At 40.1% G+C, this 17915-nt stretch overlaps 1 protein-coding gene and 1 pseudogene across 1 annotated transcript; both read right to left on the reverse strand.

The window, feature by feature from the left end:
• Nucleotides 1-4595: 4595 nt before the first annotated feature.
• Nucleotides 4596-5423, reverse strand: LOC145501452 (uncharacterized). Its single transcript, XM_081480928.1, has one exon. The coding sequence runs from the start codon at nt 5421-5423 to the stop codon at nt 4596-4598; it is 828 nt and encodes a 275-aa protein (XP_081337054.1).
• A 790-nt stretch (nt 5424-6213) lies between these two features.
• Nucleotides 6214-11895, reverse strand: LOC145501184 (uncharacterized; annotated as a pseudogene).
• Between the last annotated feature and the right edge of the window lie 6020 nt (nt 11896-17915).

The raw sequence follows: 17915 nt of genomic DNA on the forward strand, positions 1-17915 counted from the left end.
GTAACCAATGTTAGTTTCGGTGCTGTAAAACTACCCCTCAATCTGTGCAATATTTTTTCTATTCCCAATCATGTCACTCACATGAAATCTGGTTCACGAAAGCGCTCTTCTCAGTATAGGTTTGTTGAGGCTGACTGACTGAACCTTTTTGGGTAAGCCGTCTCTTGTAGCATCGAACATTTATTACAGAAAGTTTCTTGTCGAGTAGATTTTATGGCCGGAGTGCTTTCTAACTGTTCCTAGTCTGCTTTGCTTTACAAAGCAGTAGTAGTCGAAAAACCACAGAGCACTTTGTGGCCCATTGAAAACACCACAGAGCGCTTTGTGGCCTATTCAAAACACCACAGAGCGCTATGTGGTTTATTTTGGGATTTAATATTGAAAACTGGATGGCTCGTTGACTCGCAAATATCTCAGCTATTTTCTGGAATAATTTGGTTTTTCCAATTTTTCACACCACAAAGCGCTTTGTGGCCTATTCAAAACACCATAAAGCGCTTTGCGGCCTATTCAATACACCTCAAAGGGCTTTGTGGTCGTCATCGTTATCATAGCGATTCTGTCAGTGGAAGTTATACTATGCGGACAAAACTGGCAGAGGGGCTCTCTTATTTTGACAGGGAGGTTGGCAAGATTTTTGCACCACCCCATACATTAATTATGCATGCAATTTTTTGACTGACTCGTTCTTTTCACGATTGCTGTTTGAGTATAATGTGATGGTTTGACATAGTTGCATACATAATTAATGTATGGAGCTGTACGGAAATCATACCTGGAGGTTAGCCGAGTTCTCTTAAAAAAACCTCTGAAAGGAACCAATAGATTTTCGCAAACGTGCTGAGGCAGGTTATGTTGAACACTATTTCAGTTTTTGTTTTTAGAAAGAAATATCACCGAATCTCCGATATAAGACTTGATACCCTTAAAAGTACTCGTTATGGTTATCAGACAGAGCACTGACTGCTAGTGAGATTTGCATTCCTGGGATCGGCTGGAACTAGCTACAACGGGTGCCTGTTATTAACCGGGAGAAACGACGAAATGAAAGCAGAAGGTTGAAAATAAGGAATTCAGTGATACCTCAACAACCTATCCCTTGTTTCGGTTGGAGAATCTTAGAGGGATTTATTATGTTCATTGATTTATAGCTCTATAGTTAGCCCTCGTTTGTAGGCACACCACTCAGGAATTTAGCATTGAACATGGAATGAAATTTACGTCGGATACTGATATGGGTATTTCTTTTTACAAGTCTATGGATCTCACCATAACATTGCAAGGTGAAGAACTCGACCAATGTTTCACCAACACGGACCTCATACTAGGTCAATAACATAATTCAGTTATGACAAAGAAGATCACAAATCTTTTTTTTTTATTTATGGCTAGACTGGAATTTACACAACTGGTGTTTTCATGAGCAGGTATAATTACCATTATCACTATCAACCGGAATCTTATACATGTGGATCTTTCTACACACGGGCGAACCAAAACAATCTGACTTGTGACCTTGAATTAATTGGCTTGAATTATCTGCAATGCTCACGGATGATACAAACCGTTGCTTTATCCAAACATTTTCGAAAATTATATTTTAGGGCCTGTTTTTAGCCTGTGTTGTAAAACCACTATAATCTTGAGATTTGTATTGTTACAAAGGTAAAATAACCAAAGTTGGAATTAGATTGAGAAATAATATTTTTGACAGGTAAATGCCTTTTGGACATACTAATATAATACTTATTGTATTTACAGTGGTGCACTTCTAACACAGGCCACCAAACTATTTTTTTTTCAGCATTTTTTGACATGTTTTCAACAACTTTTTTATGGCTTCCATTCAAACCTGGCAAATCCAAAACTATGAAAAGAAATGTGAGAGGTGGAGTTGTCAACTGATCAACAGGCTACCTGATGCTTGATATTTTCACCATACCTAGTTCATGCATTTTGATTAGCTTATTTTAACCAAGGAAGGTGGCCACAGTTAGTCATGCACGACTGTGACTGGGTTCTTATTGCAAAGATGAAAAGTTCTGTCATGCTTTTGTCCCTTAAATCTAGATCCAACAAACTATTCACAGACAACACAGTGATTTGTGGTTCAATTAGTAAAAAAAAGTAATGACATATTTTCTTCAGGCTTTGAGCTTGGGCTAATTTGAATAAGCTGTTGTAAATGTAGAACAATCAAAACAATTTCAGACTCATCCTCTATTTACTTAATTACTACTTATTAATATATCTGTGAAAGAAATATTGATAAAAAATTAAAAACTGAATCTACAAAATACTGATTATTCTACATCACTGTCACTAAACTCATCTTCTATTAACTTTCTGTAGAGGTCTTCATCATTGTCTTGTTCTTCTTGCCCTTCCTCTTGTTCTTCTTGATCCTCTTGTCCTTCTTCTTCGTCTTCTTCTAACTCCCCCTCCTCCTCATCGATCATATCATCTAATGCCTCCAGGTATGGTTTGGCCAGGCTATTAAAAATATGGAGAGGGATTCACTTCATTAATAGACACAACAATATTGTGGAAAAAGAGCTTTGGAAAAATAATCTAAAGTACAACAGTAATATTATAATTCAAATTATAAATATGCATACTGTATTTTGAAAGTGGAAGTTTTTTCACGAAGAATGTGAACGCCTTAAAGAGATCTTCTCCCGACTGCGCTATCCTGACGACCTTGTCAGTCAACTATTTGCAGATTTATTGAATCAAAAGTGTCCGAGGATTCACATACCCGAGTGGCTGATAAAAGAGAAGCCCCAGTCAGAATCATGTTGCCCTACAAGGACCAGAAATCTGCAAACATAGTACGTAAACAGCTGGCTGACCTCAGTCAGAAGATCAATGCAGATAGTAGCACAGTTTACACGAGTAGAAAGATCAAGGATGAAATTAAGGTCAGGGAAGATGAGCAGCCTCTTGTGAGTCAAAAACGCGTGGTGTATTCATTTTGGTGTGGCCTGTGTGATCATACTACTAACTATGGTGTGATGCAGGCTATGTCGACTATACATGCCGACACCTACACCAACGAATTGTAGAACACAAAGGATCGGCAATCGGAAACCACCTCAGAGAGCAGCACGATATGGAGCCAGAAGACATCGCGCAGAGTTTTCGAATCTTAAGAGTGTCAAAACAAATTTTACTGCCTTACTTTTGAAATGTTTTTTTTATCAAAGAACTGAATCCAACACTAAACAAACAGTGCGATTCAATTTGCGCCAAATTATTTGTTTAGAGCAATTCTTGCTAAGATTATTTTATTTTTCCATTGTGTATTTTTAACACTTTTTCACATATTTTATCACATTTTAGCCTTCGCCACATTATATTTTCGTCTATTAATGTAACTGTTCCTTTCAAAATAATCTAATCGTGACTTGTTGTTTGGTTATCACGCAAATTACTAATTAAAACAGTGCCCCAAGTTGGCGTTAATGGGGGAGCACTTCCTTGCGTTAGGTAAGCCTGTGTAACTTCCGGAGATTGCGTGAAACAAGAACCTCACTTATCTCCCCAGCACTACGAGCTGACTTAACTGCCACCAATGCATGCGAGGCAATGCATCCCCCAAGCAAATACGAAAAACAAAACAAAAGAGTTAGATCGGTGAGAAATCCCCCGAAACATTAGCCATCCTGGGGGCGACTGACTCTAATGTAGATTGAGGAGTTCTAATATAAAGCTGGTAGCAATCCGAGGACCAGCAACCTAGAACTTTAATAAGCCAGTCCGGCAAGCCAGCGGCGGCTGCGACTGAGCTGCACCTATGCGAAAGCTATGGCCTTTAAGACCCTGATAAGGGAGGCCGGCAACTCTAGAACTGTCCTTAAGGAGGTTCGACACCACACCCCGGGTAAGATAGCGACCTCACTGGAAGTAAAACAATGGCCCCTGTTTTGGCCTAGCTAAAAGAAAGTACTTTTGCATGGCCGCAACCACGCAAAGGGCTGACGAGGTACCGGCTATGGTGAGGAACTGCCCTTGCCTAGATATGTCAGTTTTTGACGACTTGAGATGTACCGTCATACGCTGCAGGCTTGCCAGGTTGGGATGAAAGGCTATGCAATCAGTACAAAGATCAAAGTGTTGGTTAAATTGACGAACCCCTGCGTATGTAAACTCGCTGCAACGGAGAAAGGCGAAAAACGCCAAATTAAAAGTGGCCCATATCATAGAAAAATCTCGCGGACTAAGCCATGACTGCAAGACGGGACAAATAGCTAAAAGCACCCGAGGAGTTACTGGTTGGCAACAGATGCGCTGGTCTCCCTGGTAGCGAAGAATGCCACGCAGGACTTTCTGGAGAAGGAGCTTACCCTTAAGGGGGTCGTTAAACCCTGCCGTAATGTGAAGATTACGAACGGCCGCTAGGTAGAGTTTAATAGTGCTATGATGCACTGTTCTAGCTAGATAGGATGCAAAATAAACCAGTGTCCCTTCGGAGGCAGGTAATACGTCCCCGTCTGGGCCTAGGAGGTGATTCACCAGGCAAAATTCTAGGAAACGCTTTTCCCCACAGCTGTAAGCTCGATTTGTGTTCTTGGCAAGACCCCAGGTGGCATACGTTAGGACTTCCTCCCTTTAAGGGTCATTAGTAAAGGCGGGATGATACAAGGACTCTGGTCGGCGTTGGGAGCGAGGGCCCGGAAGCGCTGCATCTGAAAGCGGGAAAGTGCATCAGCGATCTCATTTGAAACCCCAGGGACATGGCGAGCCCGGACTACAAAGTTGTGCTGCATAGAAAGGAGCATGAGCTGCCTGACCAAGTCCATGATGCGTGGTACTTTGAAATGCCCAGAATTTATAATAGACACGACCGATATATTGTCACACCAGAATTGAAGGCGTTTCCCGGCAAGAGAGGGGTGCCACATGGCACAAGCGACAACGATGGGAAAGAGTTCTTGCCATTCGATACTTATTCCCCGTTTTTGGTTCAAAAGCATGTGGGGAGGCCAGCGACCCTGAAACCACCTTCCCTGGAAATAGCCACCGAAGCCTATAGAACCCGTGGCATCGGTGTAGAGCTCTAGATTCTGAGCTGGGGTATGGGAAGACTCTAGAAAAAAGGAACGCCCGTTCCAGTTTAAGAGAAAAACTTTCCACATTTCCAGATCCTTAAAGAACTCCTTATTAAGCCGTATGTGGTGGAAGGTTCTCCTGGGCACCACCACCTTCAATGCAAACTGAAGAGTCCCAATGAGTGATTGTAACTCGACCAGGCGTACTGAGCGACGTATTTTGAAAGAATTCAACAGTTCATTAATCCTGGAGAGTTTATCCTGTGGTAAGCGGGCCTCCATGCGGATGCTGTCTAAAACAATTCCCATGAACTCAATCTCCTGAGAGGGGCCTATTGTCTTGGACGCTACGACAGGGGCCTTGAGGGACATGAACACCCGTAGCAGAGTGCTAAAGCTAGATAAACATGCCAATTTAGACCATTCGGCAATGAAGAAGTCGTCCAGGATGTGAATAACATGCTGGAGGCCATAGTTACTTTTAAGGATCCATTCAAGCCCATCCGACAGCTGATTTAAAAGGATTGCCAGTGGATACCCAGCAAGCTCCAGTCCTCCGGATGAATTGGTATCAGGCGGAAGGCTGATTTAAGATCAGTCTTGGCCATGAAGGCTCCCCTTCCCAGGGACTGGAGAATATGGATGGCATCGTCGACCCGGACATAATTAAGGGAATAGGGGTCCTTTGGAATGTAATCGTTAATGCTATCACCCTGGGGGTAGGAGAGGTGGTAGATAGTGCGCCAGTCAGTTGAATGTTTTTTGGGAACCACGCCCACCGGGTGACACTGAAACTTGGGTAGGGGCAGGGAGTGGTAGGGACCCGCTACCCTCCCAAGAGCTACTTCCTTTTGCAGATTCAAGGAAACTACATCCGGGTGCTGTACTGCCGAAATAAGGTTAGGGGAGACCCGGTCTGAACGCGGCCCGGAGTAACCAATGCGAGCGCCCTCCTTAAGCGTACTTAGCAAATTAAAAACAAAATTACGATCAGGATGATTAGTTAACTCTAATTCTAAGCGAGAAATGACAATAGGGGAGGATACTAGTGGCTTCTGCTGGCTCCGTTGCTGCTCTACTTTACTTCTTGCTACTCTCGCTGGGCTTCGTGGTCTTGCTAGTGGGGCTGGACTGTTGCCTGGTGCAGTCTGGGGCGATGTGGTTACTGGAGTAGCAGCGGCGACACGTGAGGGTAGCTGCAGTTGCGGTGCCGGGAACCGGAGGACTTGTTGAAGTCGAAGCACACGGTTTGGGAAGTACGCGGTTTTCTGTTGAGTTCAGCAGAAGGACAGACATCCTCAGCGTGATAAGGGCTGGAGCAAACGTTGCAGTGGGGCTTAGCCAGGCCCGGGAAAGTCACCGTCCAGAGTTCAAGGTAGACCTTATCCCAGCTTAGGGATAAGTTGTATGCCGCACGGCGACGGAATTGCTGGTCGTACGATAGCCAGGCCAAGCCCTTGAATTTGGCAACCGCTCTGCTAATAATTTGCTGATATTTAATCAGCTCGAGTGCCCTTCGCGGGTAGGCAGTGACGAGGACGATCATGTACACCATGAATGCGTTGAGCCACTTGAAACGTATCGACAACTGGTTTTTTCCTTCTAACCATGGTGACAGGGGAACCCATGGGGCCTGGGGACGGGTCGTCCAAGCGGAGCTGGATTTCAGGGGTCTGGGATTGATATTGATTGTCTGGCAAAAGCAAGGCAAAGTCAATGTACTCACCCCTGAGTATCTTGTCCTCCAAGCTTTTATCTACTGGCCTTGAGAGACCCAGAGGAGAAGCCATGCCAGGAGTGAATGGGCTTGGAGTTGTTGCAGGCGGTGTTCAGAACGCGGAGAATGCAGAGTGTACCGATTGTGTCACAATGGCTTTGATCGCTGAACGCTGGACGGGACTGAAGCCGGTGTCCTGTTGGGAACTTGGTACAATTGGGATGTCCGGCTCGGGATCGGACTCCAACATCTCCTTGATCGAGGACAAGGAGGCTCTGTCTTCCTGCTTGTGCTCGAGGCTTGATGGCACATTTCGCCTGCGTAGAAGGTTTACAGCTTCATCAGATGGTTGCGACTCGATGGCGGTCCTTTTCGCTGAACGCCCACGCCGAGCTTTGGCCTGAGACAGACGTTTTTGTGGCTTTCGCTGTGGTGCAGCCGCATTACCCAGCGTAGCCCGCTTGAGACGGCCTTTAGAGCCCGTGATTGGAAGATTGAGGGCCTGTAAACGGAGTTTGAGGACTTCGCTGGAAAGCTTTGAGAGATCCTCTCCCGGGTTTGTGTTCAAAGCACGGCGTGAGCGGTGAGCCATGAAAAAAAAAAATTTTTAACAATAGTATAGCAAGTGCTAACTGCGCTGTACAACAGAACACCAAAGTGAACTCTGAACAGTTTGTTTGAGCTTTTATAGCGAGACGCTTGTCTGCTGGGAAAGCCAGTAGAAAGAGCTGTACTACCGGACAGCTTAGCATTACACGTGTATACTCTTAGCCATGAATAGTGCTTTAATATTTTTGGCCAATGCTATCGGTCATTATAATATGCTAGAGGTAACAAAGCCATAATGTTTGAGCTAGAATACAATGTATCTCAGAGTCTGCTTGGCCTTGGGAGCTTGCCTACACAATAGCTTAATTGAAAACAACGCCACCATGAAAGGCTTACTGATTACGAGCGTCACGTTCCATTAACTATATTTTACTGACGTGACAGTAAAATTGCATTTATAACTTGTTTTTTAACATATTTATGGCTATATGCTAATTTAGCAAATTTTACTCACTTGAAAATGACCTTGGAGAGGTAGAAGCGTCGTGACTTTTTAGCGCTAGTTTTTATTTCAAAATCGATTTCTAAGAAACTACTTTTTAACATACTGCATTTCTATACCTAAATAAGAAAACCGGTTTTTGATTAATATGATGCAAATGGATTTCTCTATAAACTCACTTCCTTCAACTTAATGTCTGCTGATTTTTCATGCAAATAGCAAACCACTAGTGGTGATTGCAGTTACCTGTCTCATTCTACATAGCAGTTTTCAATTTGGTTTCAAAATTAACTTGCATTTGGGTTTGCATCACTGTGCTCTGTTTTGCATCCTGTACTTTCTTTGTTGTGTTGTTTGTAATATTGTTAATACTCTGGTTCTGGTTTCAAGGCACTTCAATGAACTGTTCAGACATCACTTACTTCCTATATGAGATGAAGTAATACAGTACATGTCATTTTTGGTCTGGGACATTGATGGGGATTCCTGGACAGGCTCCCAGAGGAGCTCCCATCTGCTCTCAAAATTATATCATTAGGCTAGCAAAACTAGTGCCAGTCCCAAACCCCGCATTAGAATTTAAAATCCTTAAAACTCGTAGTCTTGTTGTTATTGGGATAAGATGTTCTAGGTTCCGAACTACTGTGTCTGAAATACCTCACAAGATTAGAAGCCACAGATTTAGGAAAGCCATTCCCTAACAGGAACGTTTTAATCATTGTCCTTTGTTTCTGAAAGAGAGAGTCTATTTCACATATACCAGAAGCCTGGTGCAACAAGGCTCTAACCCAAGCAATTTTGTGAAGTCAACATTCATGACTAGAAAACAGGACATTCTGTCCAGTGTTTGTGTGATTCCTATAAATGTCAATGGATGTTCTTTTCAGAGAAATGTTAAAGTTAATTTGGCTAATAATTCCTTTCTATTTAAATATATGTTGCTTGAAAACTGTGATCTGGTGGCCCTGGATGTAATTTGAGTTTTTCTGTAATTTTAAAAAGTTAAGCCCCACTGTTTGTTATTGTATCAAAAGGATAACACCATTCTTATCATGGTTATTCTATTGATTCCATTTCATCATTAGTTAAGGTGGCTCTGCCGTTATTCTGGGCACACTCACCCATGTCAAAGTTTGCAACATAAATTTTGAGGCTTTGAAGTGTTGGTTAAGAAATTTTGGAAAATATTTTGTCTTTCACTTGGTGATAATGTTACTTAATTCCATGTACTGGGGATAATATTTATATTCTCACTGGTGTTTGACTGGACCCCATTTTTTGGACAACAACACTACCAGGAAAAAATTTGCTGGCATACTTTTACTCAGTTTCTGGAACCAGCTTATTTTGACTTAATACAAACCATGCCCAAGTTTTGCGGAAATCATTTGAGCAGAAGTTCGGAAGTATTAAGGTCAAAGACATGTAAACTCAACTCTAACATTCACTGAAAGTTTCTACATAGTTGACTCTCATTTCCGAAACAAGCCACGAACCCAAATTTTGTGAGAAGCTTGCTCCAGAGCTTGCTAAATCAAAGTGGCTGGTTGATTAGTGATCGTGCGAACCATAAAAAGTATTAATCCCTAGTTCTAAAAACACTATAAAATGCTTGATAACCTCCTTGAATTTTCAAAGATGCATTTTGCAACAGTACTTGGAAATAACTTTTGTGTCAAAGTCTTTCCACACAAATTGCATGGTACTGCAATATTTTGGCTACAAGTTTTACTGTTGTGACTCGAAAAGAAATGGGGCACTGTTGTCAGGATTGTAAGTTACTCCTGACTGATCTCTGGTGAGGCAGAGAAGCAGTTTCATTAATCTATGATTACAAATACAAAATGGGTACTACAGGCACAGGCTGAGCCATCTTTTTGCAGTTCCTTAATATATATTTAAAAAGACAATAATTAATAATAACAATAATAATAAATAAAAATAGCAATAGTAAAAACAACAATGATAAAAATAATAATAATATTAATGATAATAGTGTGCTTCAGGGCATGAATTATGTTTTCATTCATGACCGTTGGTTCATCGTATTTGACCAGTAAAAGTGCTTCACTGGGTCTGTTTGTCAGAAAGGTGGAGTCTCATCAAAATGTGTGGGCACAGTTCGTGGATGTTTAAAATCTTGTGAGGGATGTGCTCCATGACTGATTAACCACCCAATGAATCACTGTTGCAACACCAAAACAAGAAGGGAAGTTTACAAAAAAGTTGAGCATTTCTGCAAGTTGAAATTTTCTCATGAGTGCTAATGGGCAACAAAAGTCTACTAGGTAGGCAACTAAAGATACATGGGGAACCAACAAAAACAGAACTAGTTACCCAAAGGGCAAATTAGCAAGAAAGCTAGTGTCGAACACTGCATTAATAGCCGTCAAGCTCATTCTAAGAGCTTTGCGGCATCCAAAAGTTTTCTCTACTCTGCCTCCTCGACTCCTCAACCTCTCAATTCATTTATGTTTGCTGTACCCCAAACCATTGCAGGAAAGAAAGTGAGTGCTTTGCAGGCGGTAAGTATACATGTAGAATACAATAGGGGCAATTGTACATGTATGGTTTACCAGTTTTGTCATTTAAGTGCTGTTGGTTACTTTGTAAATGGCACTTCAAAAGTTAAGTTTGTTATTTGCTAACAGAGAAAGCTTAACTTGCTACAAGCTGTCTTGTTCACAGCTTTTGGGGTTTTAAATAAGAGACACAACAAAGAATAGAAAAAATATGTGCACGCGACAAATGCTTAAGTAGCTACATATGATATATGCAAATATTTTCTGTGTAACATGCAGCAAAAATTGGTTGTATCACTGCCATACATCTACACCTTAACCTATAATATACCACAGAACCTCCCAAACTACTGGTAAGTTGAGAATTGTATTTTATATCAATTTTAAAAACAAAATTATTTTGTTCTAGTGGGGACAATGGGTTGTTGACTAGTTTAATTTATACACAAGGACATTAAGCTATGCATTAAAGTAGTACTGTATCACTTCTTCCTTAAGATTTTGAAACTCCATCTACTAAACACTCCCTGTGCTAAATTTTAGGCCTTCATAGCAGGGATGAAAAGGAATTAAAAATTAGAAACTGGCTAATTTATCCAGGTTCAAAGAAGGTGTGTTTTGAAAAAAAACCAAAACTATAAGTTGGCTTTCTCTAACGCATTTGGTTTGCAATGTTCTTCTTAGTATTGCTGGAGTACTTGGGTGTCTGGAAAACCCGAATAGTGAATAGCGAATAGTCCCGAATAGTCCTGAATAGTCCCGAATAGCGAATAGTACAAATAGTGCGAATAGTGGCGAACAGTCTCGAACAGTGGCAAATAGTAGCAAATAGTGGCAAATAATAACAAATAGGGTACCCAGCATCTCGCAGTTAACCTCGTAGCACCTTAGGATGGGATTTTTCCGCTAGAAAGCACAGACGCTTATCAGGACAAAAGGTGTTTCTCGACGTAATTTCTTCTGTTTTAACCACTGCAAAAGCATAAATACGTCTTTATTAGGTTATCCTTGTGTTTTCTGTTTTCTTAATGTCGGTGATGGACAGCCTACTAGCCTGAGTCTGGAGAAGAAAAGGTAATAAATTCACTGAAATTCTGTTGCTTATTTGGATAATTAATTAACGCTGGATATTAGATCTAAAGCGGTGACTATTGACGACTATTCGTCACTATTTGCCACTTTTCGCGACTGTACGCCACTCTTCGCACCATTTGAGACTATTCGCACTATTCGGGACTATTCGCTATTCGGGACTATTCGTTATTCGGGACTATTCGCTATTCGGGACTATTCGCTATTCGCTATTCGAGTTTTCCAGACACCCGGAGTACTTAGTGTACAAGAGAAAACTCATAAGGTAACCAGATATTGAAGCATAATATAAGTTAGGACATAAGCCCTAAAATTCTTGAGAAAGTGCTGCCATTACAATTAAGACCCATTTACGTACAGGTAACAAAAAAATGAATTATTTTGGCAAGACACAACTCTAAAAAAGTTATCAACACATGGCAACTGATACATATCATAGTAAGGGCTGATGCTCACCATCCCTAGTCCCTTCTCTACTAAGACTTTCTTTGGTTTGTGTATGTTTTCCCTCGTCCAACCCAGGATGATCATCCATTACTGCAAAAACAGAAATTCAAAGCATTATTATTAAACACAAAATCACACAAATGCAATTATGTTTTAAGTTAGACTGACTGTTTTAAAGTAACATACAGCCTTGTAGATTAAAAGCTGTTCCTCAGTAAAGGGAAATTTAAAAGAAAACAAAATTCAATCAGAAACAACTGCAAGAGTAAGAGTAAGGTTTTTAAAGTCTTGTTCAACTGACAATGAAACCAAAACAGAACAGACTGAATCTCTAGTGGCAAAGTTTAGCTGGTGAGAACTACATCATATTTACCAAGTGATAAAAGACATCATTGAGAACAAAAATACAATTAGATAAACAAACCGTTTTCCCCTTCTGTAATTGTTTTTACATTAAAAAAACAAAAAACCTGAGCATCCAAAAACATGAATAAATTCCCCAGAAGATAACAAGAATGGCAATGGTCCTCACACAAGAGCTGACACAAAGAGATAATGGTAATGCCACCTAATGAAGACATGACAAGGCATTGGCATGTATCCCTATTATGTACTAATTGGACCAGCTGCGCATATAGAAAAGGAAACCTAGGCAAGCACTTCTTGAAGCAGCCTCATATGATGACTATATACACCGGGTGTCTAAAAAACATTGCTTCGTAATAAGTTGAGTGAAAATTTGCTCTGTCGGCATGACAGCGTTTCTCTATGCCCTTGACAGAAGCAGATCTTAATTGCAAAATACAAAACACAACAGTGTGGACTATACAAACTAGTACCAGCTTAGTTCGTGCCGCTTGAAAGCAACACGATCAACGATACTTAGGCCCAGTTCAGATGCCGGACTTTTCATGAGCCGAACTTAATTTGAATGTGGACCGACCCAAGTTATCAAAACTACACCTGTTGATTCAGACGTTGAACTTCAGTTCGCGGAACTTTGTTTAGTTTAAACCAAATTACATCGAAAATGTCAGCAATTTTCAGGCAAAGTAAAAACTGCTTGTAAAATACGTTATAATAATTTATGCATTAGGTTCAGGTCATGAAAAGTTCGACGTCTGAATCAAAGCTGTTCCAAAGCCGAAATTTCCAGCTGAGCTAGGCGGGAAGAACGTTCCAAATTCAAATAGCCATTCTTAACTGATTCAAACGCCAAACTTTTCATGTACTTAATTCAATGTATTTGGTTCGGCTCATGGAAAGCTCGGCGTCTGAACTGGGCCTTAGATTGCTAATGAACATGTCGAAATGGCTTCGTAATTAACTTGAGCCATTTAAAATTACTCACTCCATTACTACAGACAACATAAAACAATACACTACACTTCACAAAGCTTCTTACCAACAATATTAAGCTTCAAAGGCAGCTGTAAATGTGATTCGGAACCTGCAGAAAGATCCAGTAAAACACCCTGACGATAAAAGTCACAATCAATGGGTATCGAGCTTTCACCTGGCAAACACCGTCCCGTCCCCTAGTAAAATAATCTGAGGACACGATCAACACGCATTTTCATTGGAAGAAACAGCGACACGTACAATTGGTCAAAAGGTGTCTGCCATGCGGGACAAAAGTGCAACGCTATGGCTGTTGACCGGTCAGATTGCAGGAAAATTTGAATGAACCAATCAGAAGGCAGATTTTGCCCACATGACCAACAAAATGGCTATCTTGACACCCTCAAAGTCCCTCTCTGTCACAGTTGGCTGAGGGCCAAGGTCTGGTTCCCAGTCCCCTGAACAAAAGAAAATGAGTGAAATATTCAAAAAAAGGTTTTAATGTGGATTGAACAGTTTCACAAAGTGGTTTCCTTTTCCAGTTGGCTTCAGGTCCAGAAACCATTGTGTATCCAGGACTGAAACTTGGCAGTCGCCAGGTCGCCAGTGGCAACTTAAACATAACTGGGCGACTAAAAATTCAGCTTAATGTATTGCCATTGCAGTTAAACCCCACCCAACCACCACCCCTTTATTATGACCACTTTTTTTATGGCCGGGGCAGAAGTCCACTCATTCTCCTATCTGAAAACCCCATTATTACATCGAATGACCACCTTTTGGAGTGCTCGGTCCTTGTGTTCTTTATAAAATTATCCCGTTAATACGACCGGTTAAATTGACCAGTGAGGAAGCTGAATGAAGGCAGACACAATCTGACAGATAAAGGCTCTAATGGACATTTCACAAGAGGCCATATCCTGTTGAGGAACTGAAAGACGTCATTGCTTTTTCGCATTTCATGGAATCAGTTTTGTTCAGTTGCAATGAATTGCTGTTGTAAAAAAAGAAAAAGTGAAGCCTTGGAGCTGACTGGCTCATAGCTGCTGGAGCTTATGGCGGTTTCTGTATCGTGAAGTGGCTAGGAGTATTTCTTCTCCCTCTGGATGGGATGCTAGTCCATCGCATGTCACTCCCCTGCAGTTTGTTAGGTTTCCCCAGGAATTTGCCGGTACCCATTTATACTCCTGGGTGGTGAGAGGCATTGTTAGAGTAAAGTGTCTTGCCCAAGAGCACAACACAGTGTCTCCGGGCCGGGCTTGAACCTGGACCACTCGCTCCGGAGTTGAGTGCACTTGTTGTGCCTCCACACAAGGTTGTAAGGTTGTAAGGTTGAAGAATAATATTAAGAAGGTTGATTTATAACGGACTTAAAGGTATTCATGTGCAATACATGTTTAAGGCGTGCTGCATCATAATGTGACCCAACCCCATTAATACGACCAATTTTCCACTGTCCAAAGGTGGTCGTATTAAAGGGGTTCCACTGTATGAACTTGAAGTAAAATATAAGAACAAGTTGTTTATTTGGACTACTTTTCTTTTCTTTCCCCTTACTCCAATTTCTCCGAGTTCTGTGAACTTTTAGAACCAATACGTGAGATGACATTTTGATTTTTCTGTTGCCACATGATTCCAGTCTTTCCCAGAGTACCTTGCTGTCTGTATTGAATGTTGTCGCTTTCACATGCACAACAGTTTTGGAAAACTAAATCAGCAGGAAAAGAACAACAAAATGTGGAGATTTCTCTCTGGTTGCAAGCTGCCTTCAATGGAAAAAAAAGGTCCGTAAAGCGTACTTGCGTGGGCTTAGATTTACTTTTATTCCATTCGGTTGGAAAGCTAGTTTTAAATGTCAGTATTCAGGAGTTAAAGTACTACAAGTGAATAGGCCATCACTAGAAAGATAAAGGTATACATTTAAATAAATAAGGTAATATTGATCATTAGGTATCAACATAGGTAAGTTGTTATTAATTTTATTGAAGACTGTTTACAGATATCAAATTAACTTGTACATGTACTGTCAAGAGGGTTTGCTGTGATATCTAAGCCAGTTACAGAATAGACCTTTTTCATAAATGGCTGCCAATTATAAATTCTTTTGTAAGTATTAAAATTAGCCCGACTAACCTCGTTCTTGAGTTGATAATTCCAAAGAACTTTTACTCCCAAACAAGTTTACTGAGGCTAATTTAAATACATACAAAAGAATTTCAAATTGGCAGCCATGTATGAAAAGGGTCTATAAAGTCATCAACTGAGAATTCAACAGTTCGTCCCAAATAGACACCTTGTCAATGGTGTCAATTCCACTGAAGCTCTGAATATGTTTTGTCATGACTGGAAAGAAATATTGTCATGTGGAATAAGAATAATCAATTTGCATACAGGATGTAGGTTCTTTTTTTGATTGCCAGCTTTAAGATGATGCAAAATGCTGTAAAATGTTACTGTAAATGCAGTTAAAACAATGTAAAAAAACATATTGTTCATACAGTCCGTATGCTTCTTTTGATACATGTAGATCCTTGTGATGTTAATAGTATATGTTGATGATTGACTAGTAGTTTGCATAATAATTTCTGGATAGAAGAGTGCATCCATGTTTGTTTCTGGATTCAATATTAATCTTGAAGTGGCTGTTAGCATACAGTTGTATAAAGAGTTGTGTAATAATAATAATAATAATAAAGTTTTTTGGGCGCATTTAAAACACTCAATAGAGCTTCCAACAACTCACATGAAAAGTATACAGTACAGGTTTATCAGCTGGAACTTGATAAAAAGTCATTGCTACATGACAAGCATCAAAATTATGTCTAAAGGAGTGTTCCACATTGCTCAGTGTGCCTCACTCTGGTTTACCAGGTTCTTATGCTCACATGACCTGTTACAGATGTCTCTCATTGTAGGTGTTGTAATTGTTTTGTCAAACCCAATACTACTTTAATCAGTTGGATCTGTTTTAAAATACAATAAGATAGTAACATATTTTTTATCATGCTATTCACAGTGGGAAGTTAATTAAATGTCGTTTGCAGAACATGATGTAACTGTTATCAGCTTTTTTAGGAGGATTTCTTGTACACAAATTCATTCACTGTAATCACATTCCTGGTCGTGTTGAAGTTGTTGCATATCAGTTTGACAACCACAAATCAAGACATGTGCAGTACACCTTTCATTTTGAAAGGACCAGTCCATTTTTGTGAGTAAGACAATTGCAAATATAATAGGTTTTTAAGCTCTTCAATGCTGACCAGAGTGTATATCCCAAATGAAAGGGGTATCCCATGCAAATCCTTGAAGTTAAATTAAAAATATGTTAAAGCTGTGTTTAACCACATCGCCAAATATGAAGAAGAGTGTTTAAAATATAACACACAGCTGAGAATATTTGACAAAATTTGAGGTGTTGGAAATGTGATGAAATGTGGTCCTCGGTGTTTGACACACTATTATTATACACAAGTACACCTATCCTCTCAATTGAAACTAAAACTAAGGAAAAAAGGTGACTTAAAATTACAACATCTATGCCAAATAAAATCAGATATCCAAACACCATCACAGTTATGATTTACATTGTTTAAACTTGATGAGTTATTGATGAGTTTGAGAAAATTATTTGAAAAAGCTTGTGGAAGTGAATTTCTAAGAGACATAGGTTGGGCATTGTTTGATGTCAAGAGTAAGAATAATGAACGATGTATTAAATTGCATTTGTTGCATTGAATGTACATTCTGTCAAAAATCAAAACTATTCCTGGAATATTAGTTAACCTCATTGTTAAAGTTGACGGCAAATACACATTTTTTGTAGAGAATTAATATCTCGTAGAATTGTATAGGCTCGATCCAGTAAGCATATTCTGAGAACAATGTCTTCTATTTTATTGTAAATTTTAACAAAATCAAGCGAACATAATTTGCAACACACTGCTTACCAACGTTCACCAAAGTGTGCTTCTGTCAGTTCCTTGACTTGTGGCCAGCAGACACAGAGGTTGTTGGATTAGTGTTTTTAAATACTGCAGGGCCTGGATTGTTCTCTGCATCATTCACTTCCCCTTACAAGAAATAAGATGTTGACAAAATTTAGCCCATCATTTCTGTACATGTCCAGAATTTCAATGTTGTCAAGTAAAACACATTTAGCTAAGACGTGGTAAGAATCTATCCCCATTGAACATGTGATAAGGCATCCTTTGCTTCTGCGACCGGTATTGTTCAATTGATGTCCTCATACTTGCAGGTAATATTGCCATGAAGTAAACAAACAGCTCCAGTACATGTGAGTTCTGCAGTTTGACTGCATTCACAGCTGCTTAAAATGACTACACAGTAAAAGTACATGTATATGATTTAAGTGATAACAGTAGAGTCCAATACTGACACTTGTTTGTGTAAAGAATGTGAGTGCTTGCGAAAGTGAATACTTCTCCCGTACAATCCACACTGAACACGAGCTGAGCCTGGATAAGTTAATGGCTTTCATGAGCAAAGCAAATCTTGTATCGCCGGAGAAATTTTCTCATGAAGATCTAAGTGAAGTAACAAAGAGTACACAGTTCTTGAGGGAAGTAGGGAAAAAATGATAATATGTAACAAAAATGAGGCAAAGCGATTTAGAAATGGAAAATAACTTACCTTGAAAACTGCAACCAACTTGCAATGATAAGCTGTGGAAA

This window comes from Orbicella franksi, chromosome 10 (genome assembly GCF_964199315.1).
Source record: "Orbicella franksi chromosome 10, jaOrbFran1.1, whole genome shotgun sequence".
In the NCBI taxonomy this organism is placed as follows: Eukaryota; Metazoa; Cnidaria; class Anthozoa; order Scleractinia; family Merulinidae; genus Orbicella; species Orbicella franksi.